Source organism: Notamacropus eugenii, chromosome 2 (genome assembly GCF_028372415.1).
Source record: "Notamacropus eugenii isolate mMacEug1 chromosome 2, mMacEug1.pri_v2, whole genome shotgun sequence".
NCBI classification, from domain to species: domain Eukaryota; kingdom Metazoa; phylum Chordata; class Mammalia; order Diprotodontia; family Macropodidae; genus Notamacropus; species Notamacropus eugenii.
This window is the reverse complement of record NC_092873.1, coordinates 168,416,832-168,437,700: the sequence shown is the minus strand read 5'-3', so window position 1 is coordinate 168,437,700 and position 20,869 is coordinate 168,416,832. Positions and strand designations below refer to the sequence as shown.

Genomic DNA, 20,869 nt, shown 5'->3' with positions numbered 1-20,869 from the left:
TGCAGTGGTGGCTGCTTGTATGTTTGCATTTCACAACTATTGCCATGAAATCAGATTCCTGGCAAGCGTGGAAAAGAATAATTCAGCATAAAGGGCTTACTTTTTCATGAGTGCTTGCTTTTCATTGTGTTACACTTGTATTAAATGTTACTGAAATCAACATTTTTTTCTTGTTCCTTTGTTTACCTTTTCATTTTATTTTTCTTCTCTAGCTTGTGGCCGTGGGTTCTACAAGTCTTCTTCCCAGGATCTTCAGTGTTCTCGATGTCCATCTCACAGTTTTTCTGACAAAGAAGGATCTTCACGATGTGATTGTGAAGATGGGTATTACCGAGCTATTTCTGATCCACCATATGTTGCTTGCACAAGTGAGTGGACACAATCATGAAAAGAAAAATAAGGCTATTGTTTAACCAGCCTATTTCACGTCTTGATAGTGTTCTCGTTGAGATACAGAAAAATAACTATAAAGTAACTATATTTGAAATATAGTTGCCCCAGCAAACTGAGTTAGTAGATAACTATGTCACTGTCATGGACTTGTTAGTTTTATGTGAAGAGGTGAAATTAGGCTAATAGGCAAAGAGTATGTAAAATCTGAAGTAATCTAGTATGGTGTTCATACTGGCATGATATAACCTTGTCCAAACCACTGTTTCAAAGCAAAGCTTTAAAAGGCTGGTGATATCATTACTCTAGATAATGTCTCCACCAATTTAGATCACTACCCCACCTAGACTTAATGGAAGTCTTTTTGAATTGCTGTGGACTGAAGAGATTATCACCTAGTCTCTAGGCTTTTGGTGATAAGCCTCTACAAATTTAGATAAGGCAGTCAATTTCTGAGCCTGTATTGAGAAGCCTTTGCCTTTTAGCAGCACAGTAGCAGCAGCAAAGTGGTGCTATAAATGAGGTGAGGTCTTGGGGTAAGTAAGTCATGGGCTTGAATCCAACCTCACACGTATTTAGCTGTGTGACCCTGAACAAGTCAACTTCACCTCTCTCAGCCTCAGTTTCCTCATCTGTAAAATGCAGATAATGATAACCATACCTCATAGGGTTTTGAGTAAGAATCAAGCAAGATAACACATACAATACACTTTGTAAACCTACAAGTGGTATAGAAATGTTAGCTGCTATTATTGGTGTGCTGATGCTTGTGCTTGTGGTAATTATTTTAATTATTGAGACTTCCCAGAGATAATTTGGTTATCATCAAATCGCATATCTCTTTAGAATCCAGAGTCAAGCAGGGTCATAGGACTGCATTGAGGATTAAACCAATATGTTGAATAAATACTTAGTTGTATCTAGGGGAATCTAAGCATGGTTTTTCAATAGGTTTTGCACATGTGTCTAACAGAATATATTATTAAAATGAATAAAATGAGAAACTGATGGGAAACTTGTATGGATTTGAAGTCTGATTAAAAAGTAATGGGTCCTGGATTAAAATTCCATCACAAAAAAGAGCAACCGAGAAAGATTGGTGCTTCAATTAATGAAATTTTGAGAGTCCAGAATCCAAAGCTGATCCTTAATACTACTACAAATCACATCAGAGCACACCTAGAATGAACAAATGTGTTCTATGCTACTTGGCTGAAGAGGAGAGAAAAATTAAAAATAGCTTCACAACTCAACTTTTGAGGTACTTTAACTGATCTTTTTTGATTGCATGAAAGAAAAATAGCTAAAGTCAGTGGCAATAAATACAAAGACAGTTGTTATCCTCTTTCAGTCTTTATATATTAAATGGAAAATGAAACTTCTTGCCAAGTGAACTTAAGGAGGTTTTTTTTTTTTTATGAAGCTTCTGTAGTAAATGTAATGAAATGTTTATGTGAAGGAAAGCATTTCAACCTGTTTGTTCTTTAGTAATTAAACCACTAGTTCAATGCCCTCCATTGTTTATATTTTTTCTTTCTTTTTCTAAGGACCTCCATCTGCACCACAGAACCTCATTTTCAATATCAACCAAACCACAGTGAGCTTGGAGTGGAGTCCTCCCGCTGACAATGGGGGAAGAAACGATGTCACCTACCGAGTTTTGTGTAAACGGTGCAGTTGGGAACAAGGTGAATGTGTACCCTGTGGGAGTAACATTGGGTACATGCCCCAGCAAACTGGATTAGTAGATAACTACGTCACTGTCATGGACTTGTTAGCCCATGCCAATTACACCTTTGAAGTTGAAGCTGTCAATGGAGTTTCAGACTTAAGCCGTTCCCAGAGACTTTTTGCTGCTGTCAGTATCACCACTGGTCAAGCAGGTAGGTTTTTTTGATGATCAGGATTTTTCCTGTGAGGTACCTGCATAAGGAGATGTTTTCTTTGAACAGAGTTAATCTGCATTTAGTTATACGTGAACTGATTATTTTGGTTTGGTGATCATGCAAGATTTTTAATTCTCCTCACTTTTTTTTCTCCTGGTGCTTTTCTAGTTATTTCCTTTTTCGTGATCATGTCCACCAAAGAATTTGCAGGGGAAATAAAAGGAAATGAAATCCAAACTAGTTATTTCCTGATATCAGACAGTGCTGGTGAACAGTTCAGTTAGAAAGAAAATGGAGTTATTGACTACAATTAAACTTGAGGTTTTTAAAAATGGATTTCAGTTATTTGCATTTTTAAAAATTCTGTTACGTAATCAAGAGTTGGATGCATTATCTTATTCAGTACCATCTAAGGAAGTTGTTAGTCCACAACAGTTAATGTGGTTCTCATTTGCCAGGTCTACACTGGCAAATTGAGATAGATGCTTAAATTCACCATTTGATTAGCTACCCACAGTGACAGGATTGGAACTTGGCAAAACGCCAAGATCAGTTGAGAAAAGTTCCACAGACACGTATGTGATTGTCATATTTGTGTCTTATTTCTTAAGGGTACAAACTTGCTTTTTCACTTTCTAACAAATATGGCTTTCTTTTCAGCTGCCTTTGTCAGTCATGTCTTGTGGTGGCAAGTATATTTTGAAAAAAAGGTCAAACCAGAGAACAGGTGTTAGAAATTGGTCATTTTTCATTCACTTAGTAGACCTATCACTTTTCAAGCTAGGAAACTGATTTGGTCAAAGACTGCCTTAGGATTGGCACATCATTATAAACTTTCCTAGGTGTTCTTAAATGATGTATCATTACCTTAAAGGTGAAACCGCCACACGGAGGAAATATCTAAAATAGCTAATGTCAAAACTAGATTCTGGCACTTTGACAGTAATATTATCCATTTTAATGCCTATTTAAGAAACATAGTTTTTATTGTTTGAATTAAAGTTTTAGAATAGAAACTCTGAGGGGATCTTATTCTTACTTTTCAAACCAATACTAGATTTCTTGTTTTAAAAGTTGCTTCATTCAAAAGATATAATAATTCAGATATTAAATCAGATCACTCGAGGCATCAATATATGTTTAAAACTATGATGTTGGAATTATCTTAATGTTTTAATAATTAGTCCTAAGAAATGAGTGATTTAACTCATATGCAGAGACACAGGTATTCCATAAATACTATATGTGTAAATAGATATTATAAATATACATAGGTAGCTAAATATGTATATACCCTTAACAAATATGTATTTTAGTTAGTGTTCATTTAAAATGAAATTTTTACTCCTTAGATAGAAGCATGGACTAATTTGATTTTTTTCACTTTTGCTTTCCTGTAGCTTTGAAAGATTTAGATACAGATGTCTGTTTATCTATTTAAATTATCTAATCAACTGAATTCAAGTATACTGATTATAACTTTCATTTATCTCTGATTTGCCCAACCCCAGCAACATGTGGTGCAGCAGGCAACTTCTTAAATTTTTCTTTTAAGTATTCTTTGAACCATGAGGTAAAACTTCTAATTTAGCTTGAAAGAATAACCACTGGGGATCTCTCCTGCTTGTTTTTAATTACTTTTGTCTAGTTTCTCTTGTTGTTAGAACTCAAGTAAAATATCTTGTAGCTTTATCATAATTTTCTGAATCTGGTTTTTATTGTATATTTTTACTATAACACCTAATGGTATTAAATGTAAATTAAAGAGGCATTCTTTAATGTGCAGGCAAGATTACAAATGGTCATAATATATTAATTCAAAATTACATAGGCATATTTACTTCTTAAATATAAAGTGTATTTAAAAGGCAGTGAAGTTACATTGATTTATTTTACTCTTCTGAAAAAAGTTACATTGTTCAAAGGAAGAAAAAAAGGCATTATTTTGCATTTAAATAGGCACTAAAATGTAGTTTTAATTAAGAATTTCCCTATTTTTCTCCTGATGGAAAACTTGGAACATTTAAGTTACTATTATCATACTGATACAGAGTGATCTAGTAGGTAGTGCTTTGTCATTAAAGTCAGAGAGTCTGATTTCTAATCCTCGCTGTGCTACTGGCTACCCTTGTGAGCTTGGATAAGTCATTAAACATTTCTCAGCCTCCTTTGCAAAAGGGAAATAATGATAACCATACTATCTATATAACATGATTCTTTGAGGAAAGTATGCTGTAAATTTATAGTGCTATATGGATTTGAGCTCTTATTATAAGTATTTGTTTATCTCTTCCCTCTCTCTGTTTCCCCTCATATTTTCCCTTTAAAATTCTAGAATTATGGAAATAACAGGGTCTAAGTTCAGGGTCTCTTTAGCAACCTTCGTTTGTCTTTGAAATTCTCATCAGCAGTTATTAAAATATAAAATAACTCCCACGTTGTCATATTGTAGTCAGTGGCAGTGTTAATTGGAATTGTAACAATTTGCTATTCCTTCAGTAATTCTTTGATTCTTAAAATGAAAGATTACAATTTCTTTGATCCACTTTTATTTTATTTCTTAGAAAGACTGCTTCAAGTGAAATGTTTGTGAGTTGAGGAGAGGAAGGCAATATTGTCCAAATGATTAAAAGGTGATATTTCGATTGGGATTTTTTTCCTTTAAAATTTCAGGTTTGGGCCTTAAACAAATGAGGCAAGTCCTTCAGTCTCAGTTTATTGCTCATACTTCTTCATGGGACTGACATTTCTTAAAAGAGTGAAAGCCTTGACTAGAATTCAAAGAGAAATACAGAAATAAGGAGAGAAATGGTTGTAGGTTGGGAAATTAGTATTATCTACTTGCTCCTTTCTGCCCTGGAAAGTGAAAGGTATGGAAAGAAAACAGGAGCTGGACAATTTCACTGTGTTCATTTGTTGTTACTTGCCTCCCTCACCTTTTCCTCCTCTGTGTCCATAAATCGGATCTAAAACTGTGGGGAAAAAAAAAAAAATTAAAGATGGAAACAGATACATATGGACAGCTTTGATTCATTCATGCAAAAATGTGTTGAGGTTTATACCAACAATGTCCCAGGGATGTGTAGAAAAAAAGTACTCCAAAAACTTCAGTGCCTCACACACTTTTTAATCCTGCAAAACATAAAAAAGAATCTTGTATCTAAGAGGGATTATCTTACAGGTGGGGCTATGTCTGAGCAAGGGAGCAGTGGGAGGGGAGGGAGAAGGAAACAAATGTTCCAATTTTAGGATCTTACTACATTTATTATTGTCTTCATTTCCCATTGTGGAAGTGTAAAAGAGCCTAGAAAATGTGTATTTTACTTCTCTTCAACAATTTAAGCTATTTTATTTCTTCTTCAAAGTTCAGCACTGACAAGTGTCATCTTTAAGAATGTTGAAAAGCCTTATCACATTCCTTCTCCTAGAGCTGCCTCCACAAGTAAACATTGTCCTTGAGTGAATTTTCATTTTATTCCAGGACAGTGGTTCTTAATCTTTTTTGATATCATGGACCTTTTTGGTAGTCTGGCAAAGCCTATGAACTAGTTGATTTGAAAACATTTGTGAAAGCTGGCATTCATGTAGTACTTTAAGGTTTGCAAAGTGCTTTGTTTATTATCTCACTTAATCCTCACAATAACCTTAGAAGATAAGTTTACTGATATGGAAACAGAAGTTAAGTGATTGTGCCCAGAGTCACATAGCTGGTGAGTATCTGAGGCAAGATTTGAACTTCTTGACTCCTAATGTAGCACTTGTATCTACCGTACCACTTGGCTATAATGTTTTTAAACGCACAAAAGTAAAACACATAGAATTACCTGTCATATTGAAATAGTTGTAAATTTTTTTAAATGATTAATGGACTCCCTGAAATCTGATCCTTAGTTAAGAATCTTTGATTGTTCTAAGGTTTTTTGCTGATACTTAGTTATAATAATTGTAAATGCTATAAAAGAAGATGAAGTAAACCATTGATCCCTTATGGTTTGGTTAGATATTGCCATACTTAGAAATACCACAGGAATCATACTTGGGTTAGACTTCTTAAATCAATAAACCATCAGGTTTTCACTGAGTATCTACTCTGTACCCACTGCTTTTTTTGCTTTTGTAAAGGATATGTCATTCTATTTCTGTACTTGTGGAACTCATCATATAGCTCTAGAGATCTCTGGATACCTCTGGATGGCAATATATCAATATCAAAAATAACTATATCCTCCTATATGTCTATAATACAGGTAGATGATATAGATAAAGATTTAGATATAAATATATATATGACGTGTCCCACTATCCAAACAGTATATATATTTTTAGAGGCAGAAAATTAGTAAAAAACAGATTATTCTGTTTGCTAGGAATCTCCTTAATTCTTTATTCAGCCAAATTTGTAAATAATACATCCATTAACTCAATTAGTTAATAATAGAAATGTTTATTAAGCACTTTTTGTGTGATAGCCACTGGGTTAAGTGCTAGCGATACACTGAAAAAGGAAAAACCAATCTCAGTTCAGAAAGCAGAGAGACCTTTTATTTCTTCAACCTCTTTCCAGACACGGAGGGGAGGGAGGAAAGGAGAGAGAGAGAGAGAGAGACGGAGAGACAGAGACAGAGACAGAGAGAGAGACAGAGAGAGATACAGAGAGAGACAGACAGAGACAGGGACAGAGACAGAGAGAGAGAGAGGCATTGTCCAACAAAATAATATACTCATGTTATTGATTGATTTTACAATCAAATTCATTCAATCATTTAGCAACTATTTATAAAGTGAATGAACTTTATTTGCTGGGTGTTGAAGGAAACATAAAGATAGAACACCTTAGAACTTAGTTTCAAAAATCTAAGAATATATATATATTACATATGTAATTAGATTTTGAAGCTAAGTTGAGTATACCTACAATGAAAATTTTATGGAAAGATATGGAAAAGAATCCCAAAGTAGAATAATTTATTGAGGGAAGACAATCTGCAAAGGTGAAAGAGCCACCAATAGTAATGGTTCTATGGAGTCAAGATAATAATACTTGCATTTGCAGTTTTGTCTGACTTTTCATGCCCTTGTTTGGTTTTGGATAATTTTCCTTTTGGTTTTGTTTTGTTTTTTGCAAAAAATACTGGAATTGTTTGCAATTTCCTTCTCCAGCTCATTTTATAAATGAGGAAACTGAGGCAAACAGGGTTCCGTGACTTGCCAGGGTCACACAGCTAGTAAGTGTCAGAGGCCAGATTTGAACTCAGGAAGATGAGTGTTCCTGACTCCAGGCCTGGCACTCTATGCACTGTACCACCTAGCTGCCCAAATGTGTGGACCTTTATGTATAAAGTTCTCTCTATAGACACATATACAAACACATATACATATATATATGTGTGTATATATATATATACTTAGGTACGTGGTGAACAATATTGGTAAAGGGAGTTTCTTCATCTTACCACTGATACAGACGCTGATTCCGAAAAATCCAATAGTATCGTTTCTGCCGCTGTATCTCTTTTCCTAATAATCAGAATATTTATATAGAACTTTAAAGTTATCAAAGCACTTTATATGTTAACTCATTTGACACATAACAACGCTGTGGGGTAGGTGTTACCCTTATCTCCATTTTATAGATTAGGAAATAAAGTTTGAGAGAGATTGGGACTTGCACAAGGTCTCAGGCAAGATTTGAACTGTGGTCTCCCTGACCCTGTACAACACAAGACCCTAGAGATCTAGAAATGGGCAAATACTGTCTCCTCCAAAACCTTTATTTTATAGACAAGATAATGGAGGCCCAGGATAGTTAAATAACTTTTCCCTTCTCACAGAAGTAGAAAGGTGTTTGTATCTAGGTCCTCTGCCTTGAGAGATAATAGCTCTTTCAAGTATTAAGATCTTGATGCACTGTGAGCTAAGAAGGTCCTGGTGTGTGGTTGGATTAGGATGAATGCAGGATTTGCTAGTTCTAGAAGGAAATGGGGTAAGTAGTTGGAGAGGAGGGGTGAGAAGGAGGTGGTGGTGATGTGATGAAGGACAAAGAAAGGGCAAAATATAAGAGTGGGTTCAGGGAATATTGAGTAGACTAGCTGTCTGGGGAAGGATTTTCATTTAGAATATTATTAGAAAATAAAATCTGGCTACAGTGGTTAGAGTCAAATTGTAAAAGACATCTAAGGCTAATATAAGAAGTTTGGACATCATTTCTTAGACAAAGAGAAATCATGCAGTATTTTTATTCAGGATAGCAATGTGTCAGGGCAGAGAGTATCTTATTTGTGTATATAGTGGACCATGGTGCCCCTGGCAGTGTGACTTGCAGTATATGTTCAGTAAATATTTGTTGAATTAATGGGTAAAGTTGTGTTTTAGGAAGATTATTATGACAATGTGAAGAAAAAGACAATTTTGACAATGTGAGACTCTCTTAGAGGTGCTTAAGTCTAAATATAGACAATTCTTTTTGTCGTTGTATATAGCAATTCTCAAAAAAGAACTACTTTAAATATTAAATATATTTGTAAGACAAATTTGAAGTATTATGTTCCTCATCCAGGATATAAAAATTACCATGTGGGGATTTTGTAGATCTACAAATTAGATTGAGTGTACAGTATATGTTTTTCTACCACATGGGAAACCTTGGAATAAATGTAGGAAATTGGACAGAGTACTTCCTATAATTCTTATTCCTTAGGGGGTATTACTAAAAATTAATCTCATCACTGGAGAATGCTAAATGTAAATATTGTGCTGTCGTTTATATTTCAGGCTACCATTTTACCATCTTTCACAAAGTTTTAAAATGGCAGCTGCGTATATTAATTTGACTAATGTCCCAGATGTTTCCCAATACCTTAAACAGATTTGTCTGCCAAAATTAGCCATAGCTTTAGCTTTTCTTTTACTCTGATTTAAGTTCTCAGTGAATTAAAATCTCAAGACACGTGCATGACATGTTAATATCCAAATATATCATTTTCAGAGGTATATGTATATATATATACATATGTGTGTAATATATATACATGTATATATTTCTCCAAATCAGAAATAATTAGTTTAATAGTTATATCTATATATCCTCTTTCATTTTAGTTAATTACAAAAATAACTAGTTTAGCTTTACCTTAATGTTTTCTCAGTTTATTAGTATTGGTCAACATTCTTTTAAAAGAACATTAAAAACAATCAGATATCTTAAAATAAAATAGTAATTTATTTTACATACTTGTACATATTGTATATTTTGGTAGCTTGCTCTATATTTAAGCATGAAGTTGAGGAACTTATTTTAGTTTAGGAAATCAGTTCACTGATTTCTTCAAGTAATATTAAAAAGCAGGAATTCACAAGATAGAAATATAAGATAGAAAATTGTTGAAAAATTAGTGCTAAGTTTTCAAATAGACTTTTTTGATACTATCTACAACAGTTCAACCTGATAGAATTATTATAAACTTTTTAAAACATACATTTTCCTTTTGATGGTACTTATTTAGTAAATAAAAAAAGTCTGAAAGATGAAACAATATGAAATCTTGATAGTTTGTGCTGCAGAACATGCTATTTGTAGAAGTTAATCTGTTCATATTTATAAATCAGTATTTTAGATTCTTAATTTCACTCGACTTTTCTAATGTTTAATTTCTTAAGCATATTGTTTAAGTACATTCTCATACATACATGTTTCCGTGAAAAACAAATTTAGCACATTAGGGTGGAAGAAAAAGTAGCTTTTGTTATTCTTGGTCTAGATTAAAAAAAAGGTCATTCCTCAAAGAAATTTTTTTTATTAGATGATAATACAAACTTGTCAGTACTAATCAGGATTGTTGAAAGGAGTTTCTGTGTCTGAAACTTTCCAATCTAGATGAAATGAGACTAAAACAGTATATTTTAAAAGCATTCATATTCTAGTAAAAATATTGCAACTTTGAAACATTCCTAAGTGTTATTCAGAAGATTGTAGTATACATTATTTTAATTTTTAAATACTTGAATTGTGTTTTCTTCATTATTTTCCCCAAAGTTATGATCCAAATACTTGAATTTTGTTTCTTTCATTATTGTCCTAAGTGATCCGAATTACGTGGTGTTTTTTGTGAAGTGTGTCATGAAGCTTCAGTCACAATGTAGTTTTTATTTGTTTCCTTCTTTGTTTGTAGAGGCAGCTAGGTGGTGTAGTGGATCTAGAGCACTCTGCTTGCAATCTGGAAGAACGGAGGTCCAGTGTAGCCTCAGACACTCACTAGCTGTCTAAGACTTATCTTCATGAATTCAAATGTGGCCTCAGACACTTAACTGTATGACCTTGGGCAAGACACTTAATCTCTGCCTCAGTTTCTTCAACTGTAAAATGGATATAATAATAGTATCTAATTCTCAGGGTTGTTGTGAAGATCAAAGCAGTCATATTTATAAAGTACAGTACCTGGCACATAATAGACACTACGTAAATACTAGCTATTATGACTTTGAGGTCGAATTTCCCTTTCTTACTCAGACTAGAAGTGCCAGTCACAGCTAAATCTTCACTACTGATCTACACAGCTGCTTCATTTCTGCCCTGGTCCATTTGACCCCTTCTCAGGCAGCGTACCCCAACCACCCACTTCCTGACTCCTTTCATGCAGCTAAGTGGTTCGTGGGATAGAGTACTAGGTCTGGAGTCCAAAAGACTCATCTTGAGTTCAACTCTGGCCTTAGACACTTACTATCTATGTGACTCTGGGTAAGCCAGTTAACTTTGTTTGCCTAAATTTACTCATTTGTAAAATGAGCTAGAGATGGAAATGGCAAACCACTCCAGTATCTTTGCCAAGAAAACCCCAAATGGGTTCACAAAGAGTCAGGCAACTAAAAAGAGGCTGAACAACAACCGGTCCCAGAAACTTGCTAGATTGGTGCTGGCCTCATTGAGGACACCCAACCTACTTAGCCCATTTTAGGCATACCAGATAGGCAAGGACTATGAGCGTGGATCACCACACTCAGCCCCACAATATAGTTTTAAAGTAGATTTTTAGAACTAAAACCTCATGTAATATGTTTATAAAAGGGCAAAGATATAAATAATAGCAGTTTTCATGTTTAGTGCTTTTCCCCCTAGTTTCCATGTAAAATGAAACCAAAAACTTAATTGGTATAATGACAATAGTAATACCCAATTTCAGTATTTGAAGGGTATTCAAATCAGGGTAGATAGTGACCACTTGATGAGAGGAATTTTTGAAACTATTCAACAAATATTTTTCATAGAACATTCATTAAGTAGTCATATATTCTGCAGTGACTCTAAATACACAAGAGCATGCATGGTCAAGGAATCTTTTGATTGTTTTTTTCTTAGAATATGTGTAAATGAAAAAGAAGTTGTGACGTGATTTATATCTCATGAAGGAGAAAAGTCTTTTGTGTGGGCGCAAATGAAGAAGAGTTATAAGGGAGTATTTTTTTGTAACTCATTCTATATTTGCAGCATCTAATTCATATTATGGTGCTTTTAATGGAGGAAAATTATTATGTTATGGTGTGTTAAAGGAAAAGGTCAAAATCTCATTCAGTTTTTAATCTGGTTCCCTGCAAATAAATAATGAAAAATGGGATCACCTGGTTACACCATCTTAGTCTGAGGCAATTTAGCTGTATCCTGTACATTTCAAATCTATTTCCAATGGAAGTCAAGTCAGTGAGCATTTCATAATTTTCTGTTATATGTTAGATAACTGTACTAAGTTCTGGGGATACCAAGAAAGGCCAAAAATCATCCCTGCTTTCAAAGAGTTCACAATCTAATGGAGAAGACTACATATAAACAACTACATACAAACTACATCTGTGTATGTGTGTATGTATGTATACATACACAGGATAAATTTGATATAATCTGAGGGCAGGCTCTAAAGTTAAGGAGGACCTGGAGTAATTAGCGTGTTGACCTTGGAGACAGGAAGACGACTTCACATCTTGCCTCAGACACTTACTAGCTTTGTGGCACTGGGCAGTGCCTTAACCTCAGTTTACTCATCTATAAAATGGAGATGATAATAGCACCTGCCCCATCCCCTGGTTGTTGTGAAGAACTCAACATATGTGAGATAAGCTGCAAAACACTGTGCAAATCTGAGAGCTCTGTACAAAGCCTAGTTATTGTCATTGTTAGAATAAAAAGATGAATACATTTGAAAGATATTTGAAAGAAAGGTTGCAAAAAAAATGGGAGAGGAATCCTAATTTGGTCTCAGTTAGCTACATACTCGTTAAAATAGAGCATTGATTCCCACTTCCCAGTTAGTTGAAGTTTTCAGAGTTGAGAGAGAACTTAATAGCCAACTAGTTGTTGTTCAACCAGAATTCTCTATATAATATACTGAAAAGTAGTCATCGTACCTTTCTTCCGTACTTCTAGTGAGGGTAAGCTCTCAAGGCAATCCATTCCACGTAATGGATGGTGTAAGATGTTAAGAGGATTTTTTTTTTCTTTTCTAGTCTCAGTTTCACAGTATGCCTGTAAGATTGCTATGAGTGACCAGACTGTGCAAGGCTCATTCATCCAATATTTTTTAAAGCATTATTGTTGTAGGAACAGACCACTTTAGAGCTTTGTCTAGAGGGAATGAGAGTTGATACTGTATCTCATAGTAAACTGAACTAGTGGTAGTTTTTCTTAAGATGTTTGTGTACACTCTAGGCTATGTGTAATGGAACTTTAATAAAAACACCTTTCACTCAGAAAGTTGAAGTACATAATTAGATTTTTTTCCCTTCATGGTGAAAGTGAGGGATGCTGTGTTGAAAAAGCTAGCAAACAACCTTTCCGTCAACAAGCCCTTAATTGTTATCCAGTGTTCAGGATTAGTGTTCAGATAGTAAATGTTGATTTTTTTCTTCTTTGCTTCATTGGTGATGAATTGAAGCAGATTTGATTCAGACAAGCAATCTGGTGGAATGATGCAGAGCCATCTACAAAAACATCTGTACTAATCCAGCAGCACAGTACATTATAGCTACAAGCAAAAGACATTGATCCAAGAGGATCATTAACAGCTTTAACCAACTGATCCGAGTAATGGGGCAAATGAGAGAACACTATCAGGATCTTGTTTTTCAGATCTGTCAATTACAACCATAAATGCAAGATTGCTATTTGTTTTAATTTCAATTATTTTATGACTTATTTCACAGTATGCTCTTGTGGGAAACCCAACAAGGATCAATTAAATTATTTTATAAGAAAGGGAAAAAAGAAAAAAGATATCCAGCAATCCTCCACTCCATTTACCAAGAGGTCTGTCACAAAGGGAGAGATAATTGCTTCAAGCCAGCAAAATTAATCGGGGATGAGCCAGAAAGGATGATGTATGTTTGGTGAGAAAGTATATGGCAGAGATGTACGTACAAACCTGTAGCTGCTTGCCTTGTTTAAGATACAAGGACAAGAGAAGGAGACCTGTAAAAAACAATTAGCATAGCTTCAGAGTGAGCTCTTCTTAATTATCCATTGCATGTCGACATCTGATAATTAGTGTCCCAATTTTTAATAATATTTGGTCATTAACTTCAGAGTATAGAAAAGATGCTAAATTGTACGCCTAGTCTGTACATGACAGCACTGCCAGCAGAGGAGAGCACAAGACTTAACGTGGTGGAATTCTCCTTTGTCTTGATGAAGGTAGTGACCGAGAGATCTAGCTACTGCATTTTTCATCTAAATACAAAATATCTAATTTTGTTAAATTAGATACCGGGAGTCTTAGTGATTGAACAATATTATTGATCAATCAATAAACATCTATTAAGCACCTACTATATGCCAGGCACTGCATATATGCAATATGGGATATGTTTGTGGTATTTGTTTTCAAAGATGTGGTATATCTTTATCTTTATGTTTCTCTCTTACATGTCAAAAGACTTCTCTCCCAACCCTAATCAATGAGCTCGTAGATATTTTCACTCTTGAAGGAAAAAAAAAAGGCAAACAAACCTCAAATTTCTTGTAGCTATATCATCTTTGTATATGAAACATAGTGCATTGATAATAACTTTGGCAATTTGTAGTAAGATGTACATTAATTTGTAAGTAAAATTGAACCTTCACATTTATACGTATTTTATAATGTGTATAACTTATTGTGATAAATCACAATTTGTCACAGGATGTAGACAAATACTAAACATATAAAGCCAGTATTATTGCGATTGTTCAGTCACATCCAACCCTTTGTTGACCCCATTTGGGATTTTCTTAGCAAATATACTGGAATGGTTTGCCATTTCTTTCTCTAGTGATTTTACAGATGAGGACACTGAGGCAAACAGGATTAAGTGACTTGTCCAGGGTCAGATTTGAATTCATTTCTTTCTGACTCCAGGCTTGGCACTCTATCCACTGAGCCACCTAGCTGCCCTACGTAAAGCCCTCCTCTCCAATATGACTCCAATTTATGACTAAAATTTATTTCCCAGTTATTTAATATACTCCCCTTACCCTTAAAAAAAAGAATAAATGTTTTTAACTTGTACCTTGCTCACAAAAATCCAGTATGTAAAAATTCTTTATTAACTCAAAACAGAAATATGGATAAATATCACTTTATAAAATAGTTCACCATGAAATTACTTTAAATATTAAGCTCTGTGTACATTAAAATTGAATTTGTTTACAAAAAATTCACTTTACACTTATGTTTCAGGTTTCCTTTTAAACTCTAGACTTTCTGCTTTTGAAAACTAAATCCTTCCCCCTCTCTCTTTTTATATTTATTTCCATTTCTCTTTTGCAGGTTTCTGTAACAGGGAAAGAATATCTTTTTTGCTTAGATGTTCACCTTCCACCTCCTGTAGGACTATCCATTTTCAGGGAGTGTCTTTTTTACCCTGCCTACATACATACGCACACACACTCACACACACAAACACACATACACGCTTCTCTAGGGTGTAGAACAATGTCCCTACCTCCCACAAATTTTAACATTTGCGCCTGTATCTTTTTGTTCTTCCTTCATTTTTGAAGAAGACCAATGACATCACAGTTTAGGGGTAAAATAGTGGATGATGGGTGATTGCTTACATGTGAATACACAGAAATGTGTGTTCATTACTTGGCCAAGTTAGAATTAGGGCAGGATTTTCAACTCTTCCGTAATAATAACAAATACCCTTAAAAGAAAAAAAGCAAACAAAATAATAAAACATAAGTAGAGTGCCTGAAAGAGAGTGCCTGAAAGATATGTGCTTGTTCATATGTACACATTTTCATCTACCCAGGGTCTTTTGATCCCTGTGGACCTTCACAATTTTTACCTTATATGTGTTCACCTTTTCACTAACCATCTTTTAAACTCTGTGGACTTTCATGCCATATATATATATATATATATATATATATATATATATATATATATATACATATATATATATATATATGTATATATATATATATATATAAACATGTTTATCTAATGTGCTACCCAGATTAGAACTCTGTGAATGTTTCTTCTTAAAATTTTAGTTCTACAATTTGTCTGTGAAACAGGTCTGTTTTTCTTCTGTTATACTTATGGCAGAGACCATACTGGTACTCAGGATTCAGTTCAAGATTCCCTGTGACAGTACTTTTCTCCTGAATGGCATACAGAGAAAGCAATGGAGTAGAATACAGTTAGCCTAGGAGGAGTGAAATACATTGCTACACATAGAAGAGAGAAAGTAGCAACATCTATTTCCTTTTTTTCTTTCTGAACTATTTTCAGTTACTCTGAGGAAATTTAGCACAATTGAACTGGGAAAAAGGAACCTGATTTCTCTTTTCTAGAAGATTTAATAAATATGAAAGATCTGAATGAGCAGCAAGGGTTTGATCTCTTCAAAATCACTAAAAAATGACAGCTATTTGAGATCTCAGTGGCAGACTGAAAAAAGAATGGATAAAAAGTGAAATGAGACAATTTACAAGAAATCTGGGCCACATTTCATCTCATTTTACTTCATGTACTTTGTGGGTAGACACGTAGCAGTGACAAAGATTTTATTTGATAAGCACATTACGTTACATTACATTACCAAAAAATTATGTCTCATCCAAGATAGCTGAACATAGAAAGCAACAAATTGCAACAAAAACTGCATCTGAATTCTGGCACAAAACAGGAATTGCCCATGTTACAAACAGACAATTTTAAGGCTTTGGCTAGAAATTCTATATACATATAGAGTTAGACGTATTCAATTCCTGCTATATTCTTAAAGAAATGACACATTTATTAAATTTTATTTGGTATTATAATTTCTACCAATTTAGGTAGAGCCTCTCATGTAATTAAATAGTTTTGTTTCATTTTATAAATTTTAAGGCATTTCATATATTTTACAGAAATATTAAAAAAGGTGAAAAAAAGAAAAATTGTCTTAGTTGTTTTAAAGCTCTCCAGTGAAACTATTTTTATAATCATTTTGATATTTTCTGTATATTTTGAGGAGTATTAGCCTCTCTAAACTCAAAGGAAATTTTCCTCCACTGCGAAAATATGTATTCGAAGGAACATTTTGTCCTTAACACTGAAAAGTGTATATTATGATTCTTTGAATGTAGATATTTAAATTCCTTAATTGACATGATGTCTCTGTGCAGCATGTTAATTCTTTTAACTTGTACTGTTTCCCCCTTTACCATTTTAGCACATAGGGTTTTAAGTTGCTCCCAATGTACAGTTACAATCCTGTCTAGTTCCTTAGCCTCTCTATCCTTCCTCAATTAATGGTTCTGAATTATATAGTGGAAAATGGAATAATGTTAAAAATTCAGAGTGACTTTTCAAAGTTCTTCTTTTTGGGTAGTAACATTAGGTAGATCTGGTTAACTGTAAAATAATATCTATTAAAAAGGATTGATAAGTAGCTATGTAAAGACATGCTTATAAAAGTATCAATAAATAATAATATTCAAGATAGTAAGACAATAATTCAATGCTTCATTGTACAGATTTGTTTCTTTAACTTTTATATCACTATAATTATGGGATATCACAAATTCACTAAAGTAATTTTGGGAATTATAGTGGTTTATCAAAAGGGCATTAAGTCCTTGACTGTTTTTAGAGAAGCACAGTAAACTCTTAAAATAGTGGATTTTTTGTAAATCTGACTCCAAGATCTTTGACCTTTGTATAAGAATTGTCATTTGAATTTAAATTTATGGATCTTTTTTTTAATGTAGGTTTTTAGATCACTTGCCACCATTTTAGCCAACTTAGAAGTGAATTTTCTTTTTCTTTTTAAGGTAGAGTCACTTTTGAGTTCTTATAATGAATGGGTCCACAGATACATTACATGCCTTACAAGTACAATTTCTCATCTTCTCTGCTAACTTTGAATTATTAAGAAAGTTCACTTTGCAGGTAGTATTTATCTTGAATTTCAGTTCTTAATTTTAATTAAAATGAATCATATCCTGATCAAAATGAACTATTGCTTGCCTAAATTTGTGGTATTTATCTGAAACCGCTCTATAATTAAAAAGGACAGTTCTAATCTATGTGATCTATGAAAATACGCAATATAAATTTTGAATTCTTCCTAAGTGATCAAATGTAGACTCTTTTCACTGACCAAAGGTTGATCCTTTTTGTAAAAAAAGAAACCTCACTTGTCTATTGTCTCTCTTTTTATTTTTTTTGTCTTCAGAGTGAAAACAAGATAATTATGTAGCATTGTACTGATAAAAGTATCCATTTGTTTAAAAGGTAGCAGTCATTACCTACTTCTTTTTAATGCATTGTTCCTCATCTATAAAATGAATTGGAAAAGAAAATGACAAACCACTCCAGTATCTTTGCCAAGAAAACCTCAAATGGGGTCACAAAGAGTTGGACACGATTGAAAAAGGACTGAAAAGAGTATTATACCATAAGTTATATTGATAGACATTTCAAATAATAGAATTGGGTCCATAGGTATTTGTAATGGGAGTTTCACTTATCACTATTCCAGATATTTTACTTAAAAATAGCATTTCACTTAGTACACTATATTTTATGCAGGTGATGTCTTAACTGTCCTTCTCTCTTCTTACTTAACTCCAAATTAGGGATTTGTGACTTTCTGCAAGGAGTCTTTAAAATACTTTAGCCCTGCTATCTTGCTTTAAAGGAAATAGGAAGTGAGACTATGAATATTTCACAGTTTCCAAGGTGTCATATTAGACAGATATTAATTTTAAGCACCTGATACTAGATATTTAGGTGAATTTCTAGGACTGGAGTAGTCTTCATGGCATCATTTTTTGCACATGCAGACCATAGGGGAGCAGCTATAGCTTAGTTTAAAAAAAAAAAAGACTTTTGCTACCAGGATAGAATGAAATACTGAACATCAAGAAATGTTTTGAAAGGAGAAAAATACACCTATTATTATTACTTTTAAAACCAACACTTCAGTGAAATGGATTATCCTACATACTGGTTTAATGTAACGTTTCCAAAACAGAAAAAATTTTCAAAAAAGTAGATAAAAAAAATTGAAAGCAATATTTAGGACCTTCATTCTAAACCTTAGATGCCATCTAGTCTAACCTCTTCATTTTACAGCTTAGGAAACTGCGGCCCAAAAAAGGTTATTTGCCCAAGGTCAACAGGACATTAAGTGGCAGAGAGAGTTTTTAACTAAGATTCCTTGAATGCAAAGTCTACATTCTTTCCATTTGGTCACATCTTTTTCTTAAGCTTTAGTATTATTTTGTTTGCTGCTTTTAATGACAGTTCTTCCTCTTTTCAAGTTTAGGCTCAGATGAAAATCTGGAAATTTTGGAAATAGCAGAAGTCAAAGAAAAATCAATATGACTTCTAAAAGCATAGAGAAGTGTTTTAACTTAACCTCTTCTCCATATCACTTTTATAATTATTATGATTAAATAATGAGATTGCATGGAAAAAACTATACATTCAATTTAATCTCACAACTTTCTGGTAAATTTCATATATATATGTGTATATATATACATATATATTTCATGTATGTGTCTATCTGTCTTTCTCCTTCCACATTTCTTAATTTTCTGTCCCTCTCTCTTAAGTGTCATCTAATATAGTGCCTTGTAAATATTAAGTTCTTAATGAATATTTTTAAATTCAACCAACCTGAATTGAATCTACCACTTCTATGTACTTGCTGCCTGCATCCGTTTTCCTTTTACCCCCAAAGCATGGAGAGCGAAATAATGAAAAACTTTGACAATCAATACTTGGGATAAAACACTGAGAACAAACTTTGAATTTTTAAACCTATACTTTGCAAAGTCAGTTCCATGACATGTTGACATTTGAATGGACACATTTAATCTCAATTTTAAAAATCCAGCCTATTTCATTTAATTTTACCTGCAGAACATGCCATTTCCCCTCACAGTGAGAAAAGTGTGAGATCATTTTTGATATTTAATCATTTGGCATTTTTATATTTTCCTCCTAAGTTATTTTTTTCCTCAAACTTGTTATTTTTAGTTTCACTAAAAAGTGATTTCTAAATAAATAAAAAAGCAGCAATGTTATTTAAATAAATTAGAGAGTAACTGCCTTTATATTTGACTTGAAGAGTATTTGCTCTAGAAGAAGCAAAACATTAAATACAGGTGTTAAATTTGAAAAGATGCTAACTTCTCTTCTTTAAGCTGCTGTCTGGTGTCTTTGATGTTTCATTATTTTCTCAGAGTCAGGGATGAAATGGATGAATGCATCTTAATTTCAGTGTCCTAGTGACTAAATTTCGGACCATTTTTCCGGACAAGCCCTGGGTAATCTGACAAATCAAAACCGTTTTGCTTTGTAGTTTGGCTGGGATTAAGTTACCAGCTGGAACATGCAGGGAACAGTAAAAAGTAATGTCTCTTGTTAAACTGTGTCAGGTGTTTACAATGCTTGCGGTTTTTTATTTTAATCAGTAACTTTTAGGAAAGGAGATCTGCACATGGGTAATCCTCTGACAGATGTGTTTTTATACAGCGACTTATAGTCCCATCTCACCCCCCCCACACACACATACAGATTTCAAACATTAAAGGGCAAATTTAACACCTAGAAAAGACTGTTTTAGATTTCAGTGTTGTGAATTTTTTTTTGTAAACTACACTTTTTTGTATTTTTTGCATTTGAAAACATTTTGAATATGATTTTGTTCCTTCAAAAATAGAGATAGAGTTCTATCCCAACTATTTATTTGAATCCCATAATTTAACAAAATTAACAAAAATTCACACATTTGAATTAGAAAATATAACATTAATGATGAGTCTAAGCAGTTTGTGCTTGTGTAATTTCACACATTTCAGTCTTAAATTAGATTCATAGATGTTTTTAAAGTTAAATTTGAAAAGCTTCTTGACTGAGATTTGAAAGATTGAATGTTGGTGGTGGCTTGGAATCAGTAACTTCAGGATTTTCCCTTTCCAAATTCTGATTGGCACAAGAAATAATTTAATGGTCAATTTTTAAAGGCAATAGAATGTAGAATTTTTTGAGAATTTTTAGTAGTTAGCAATGTCTTGGTTCCTAATAAGGATTTTTCCATATTATTTTTAAAAGCACAATTGAAGC

At 33.4% G+C, this 20,869-nt stretch overlaps 1 protein-coding gene across 7 annotated transcripts in view; it reads left to right on the top strand.

Moving 5' to 3' along the window:
- The window catches only part of EPHA7 (EPH receptor A7), a 215,387-nt gene that overhangs the window by 74,477 nt on the left and 120,041 nt on the right, over window positions 1-20,869 (top strand). For all 7 annotated transcript variants that reach the window (XM_072642846.1, XM_072642845.1, XM_072642844.1 and 4 more), the window contains exons 4-5: window positions 213-368; window positions 1,938-2,273. In XM_072642846.1, the coding sequence (XP_072498947.1) occupies window positions 213-368; window positions 1,938-2,273 (492 nt within the window). The remainder of the gene's footprint in view (window positions 1-212; window positions 369-1,937; window positions 2,274-20,869) is intronic.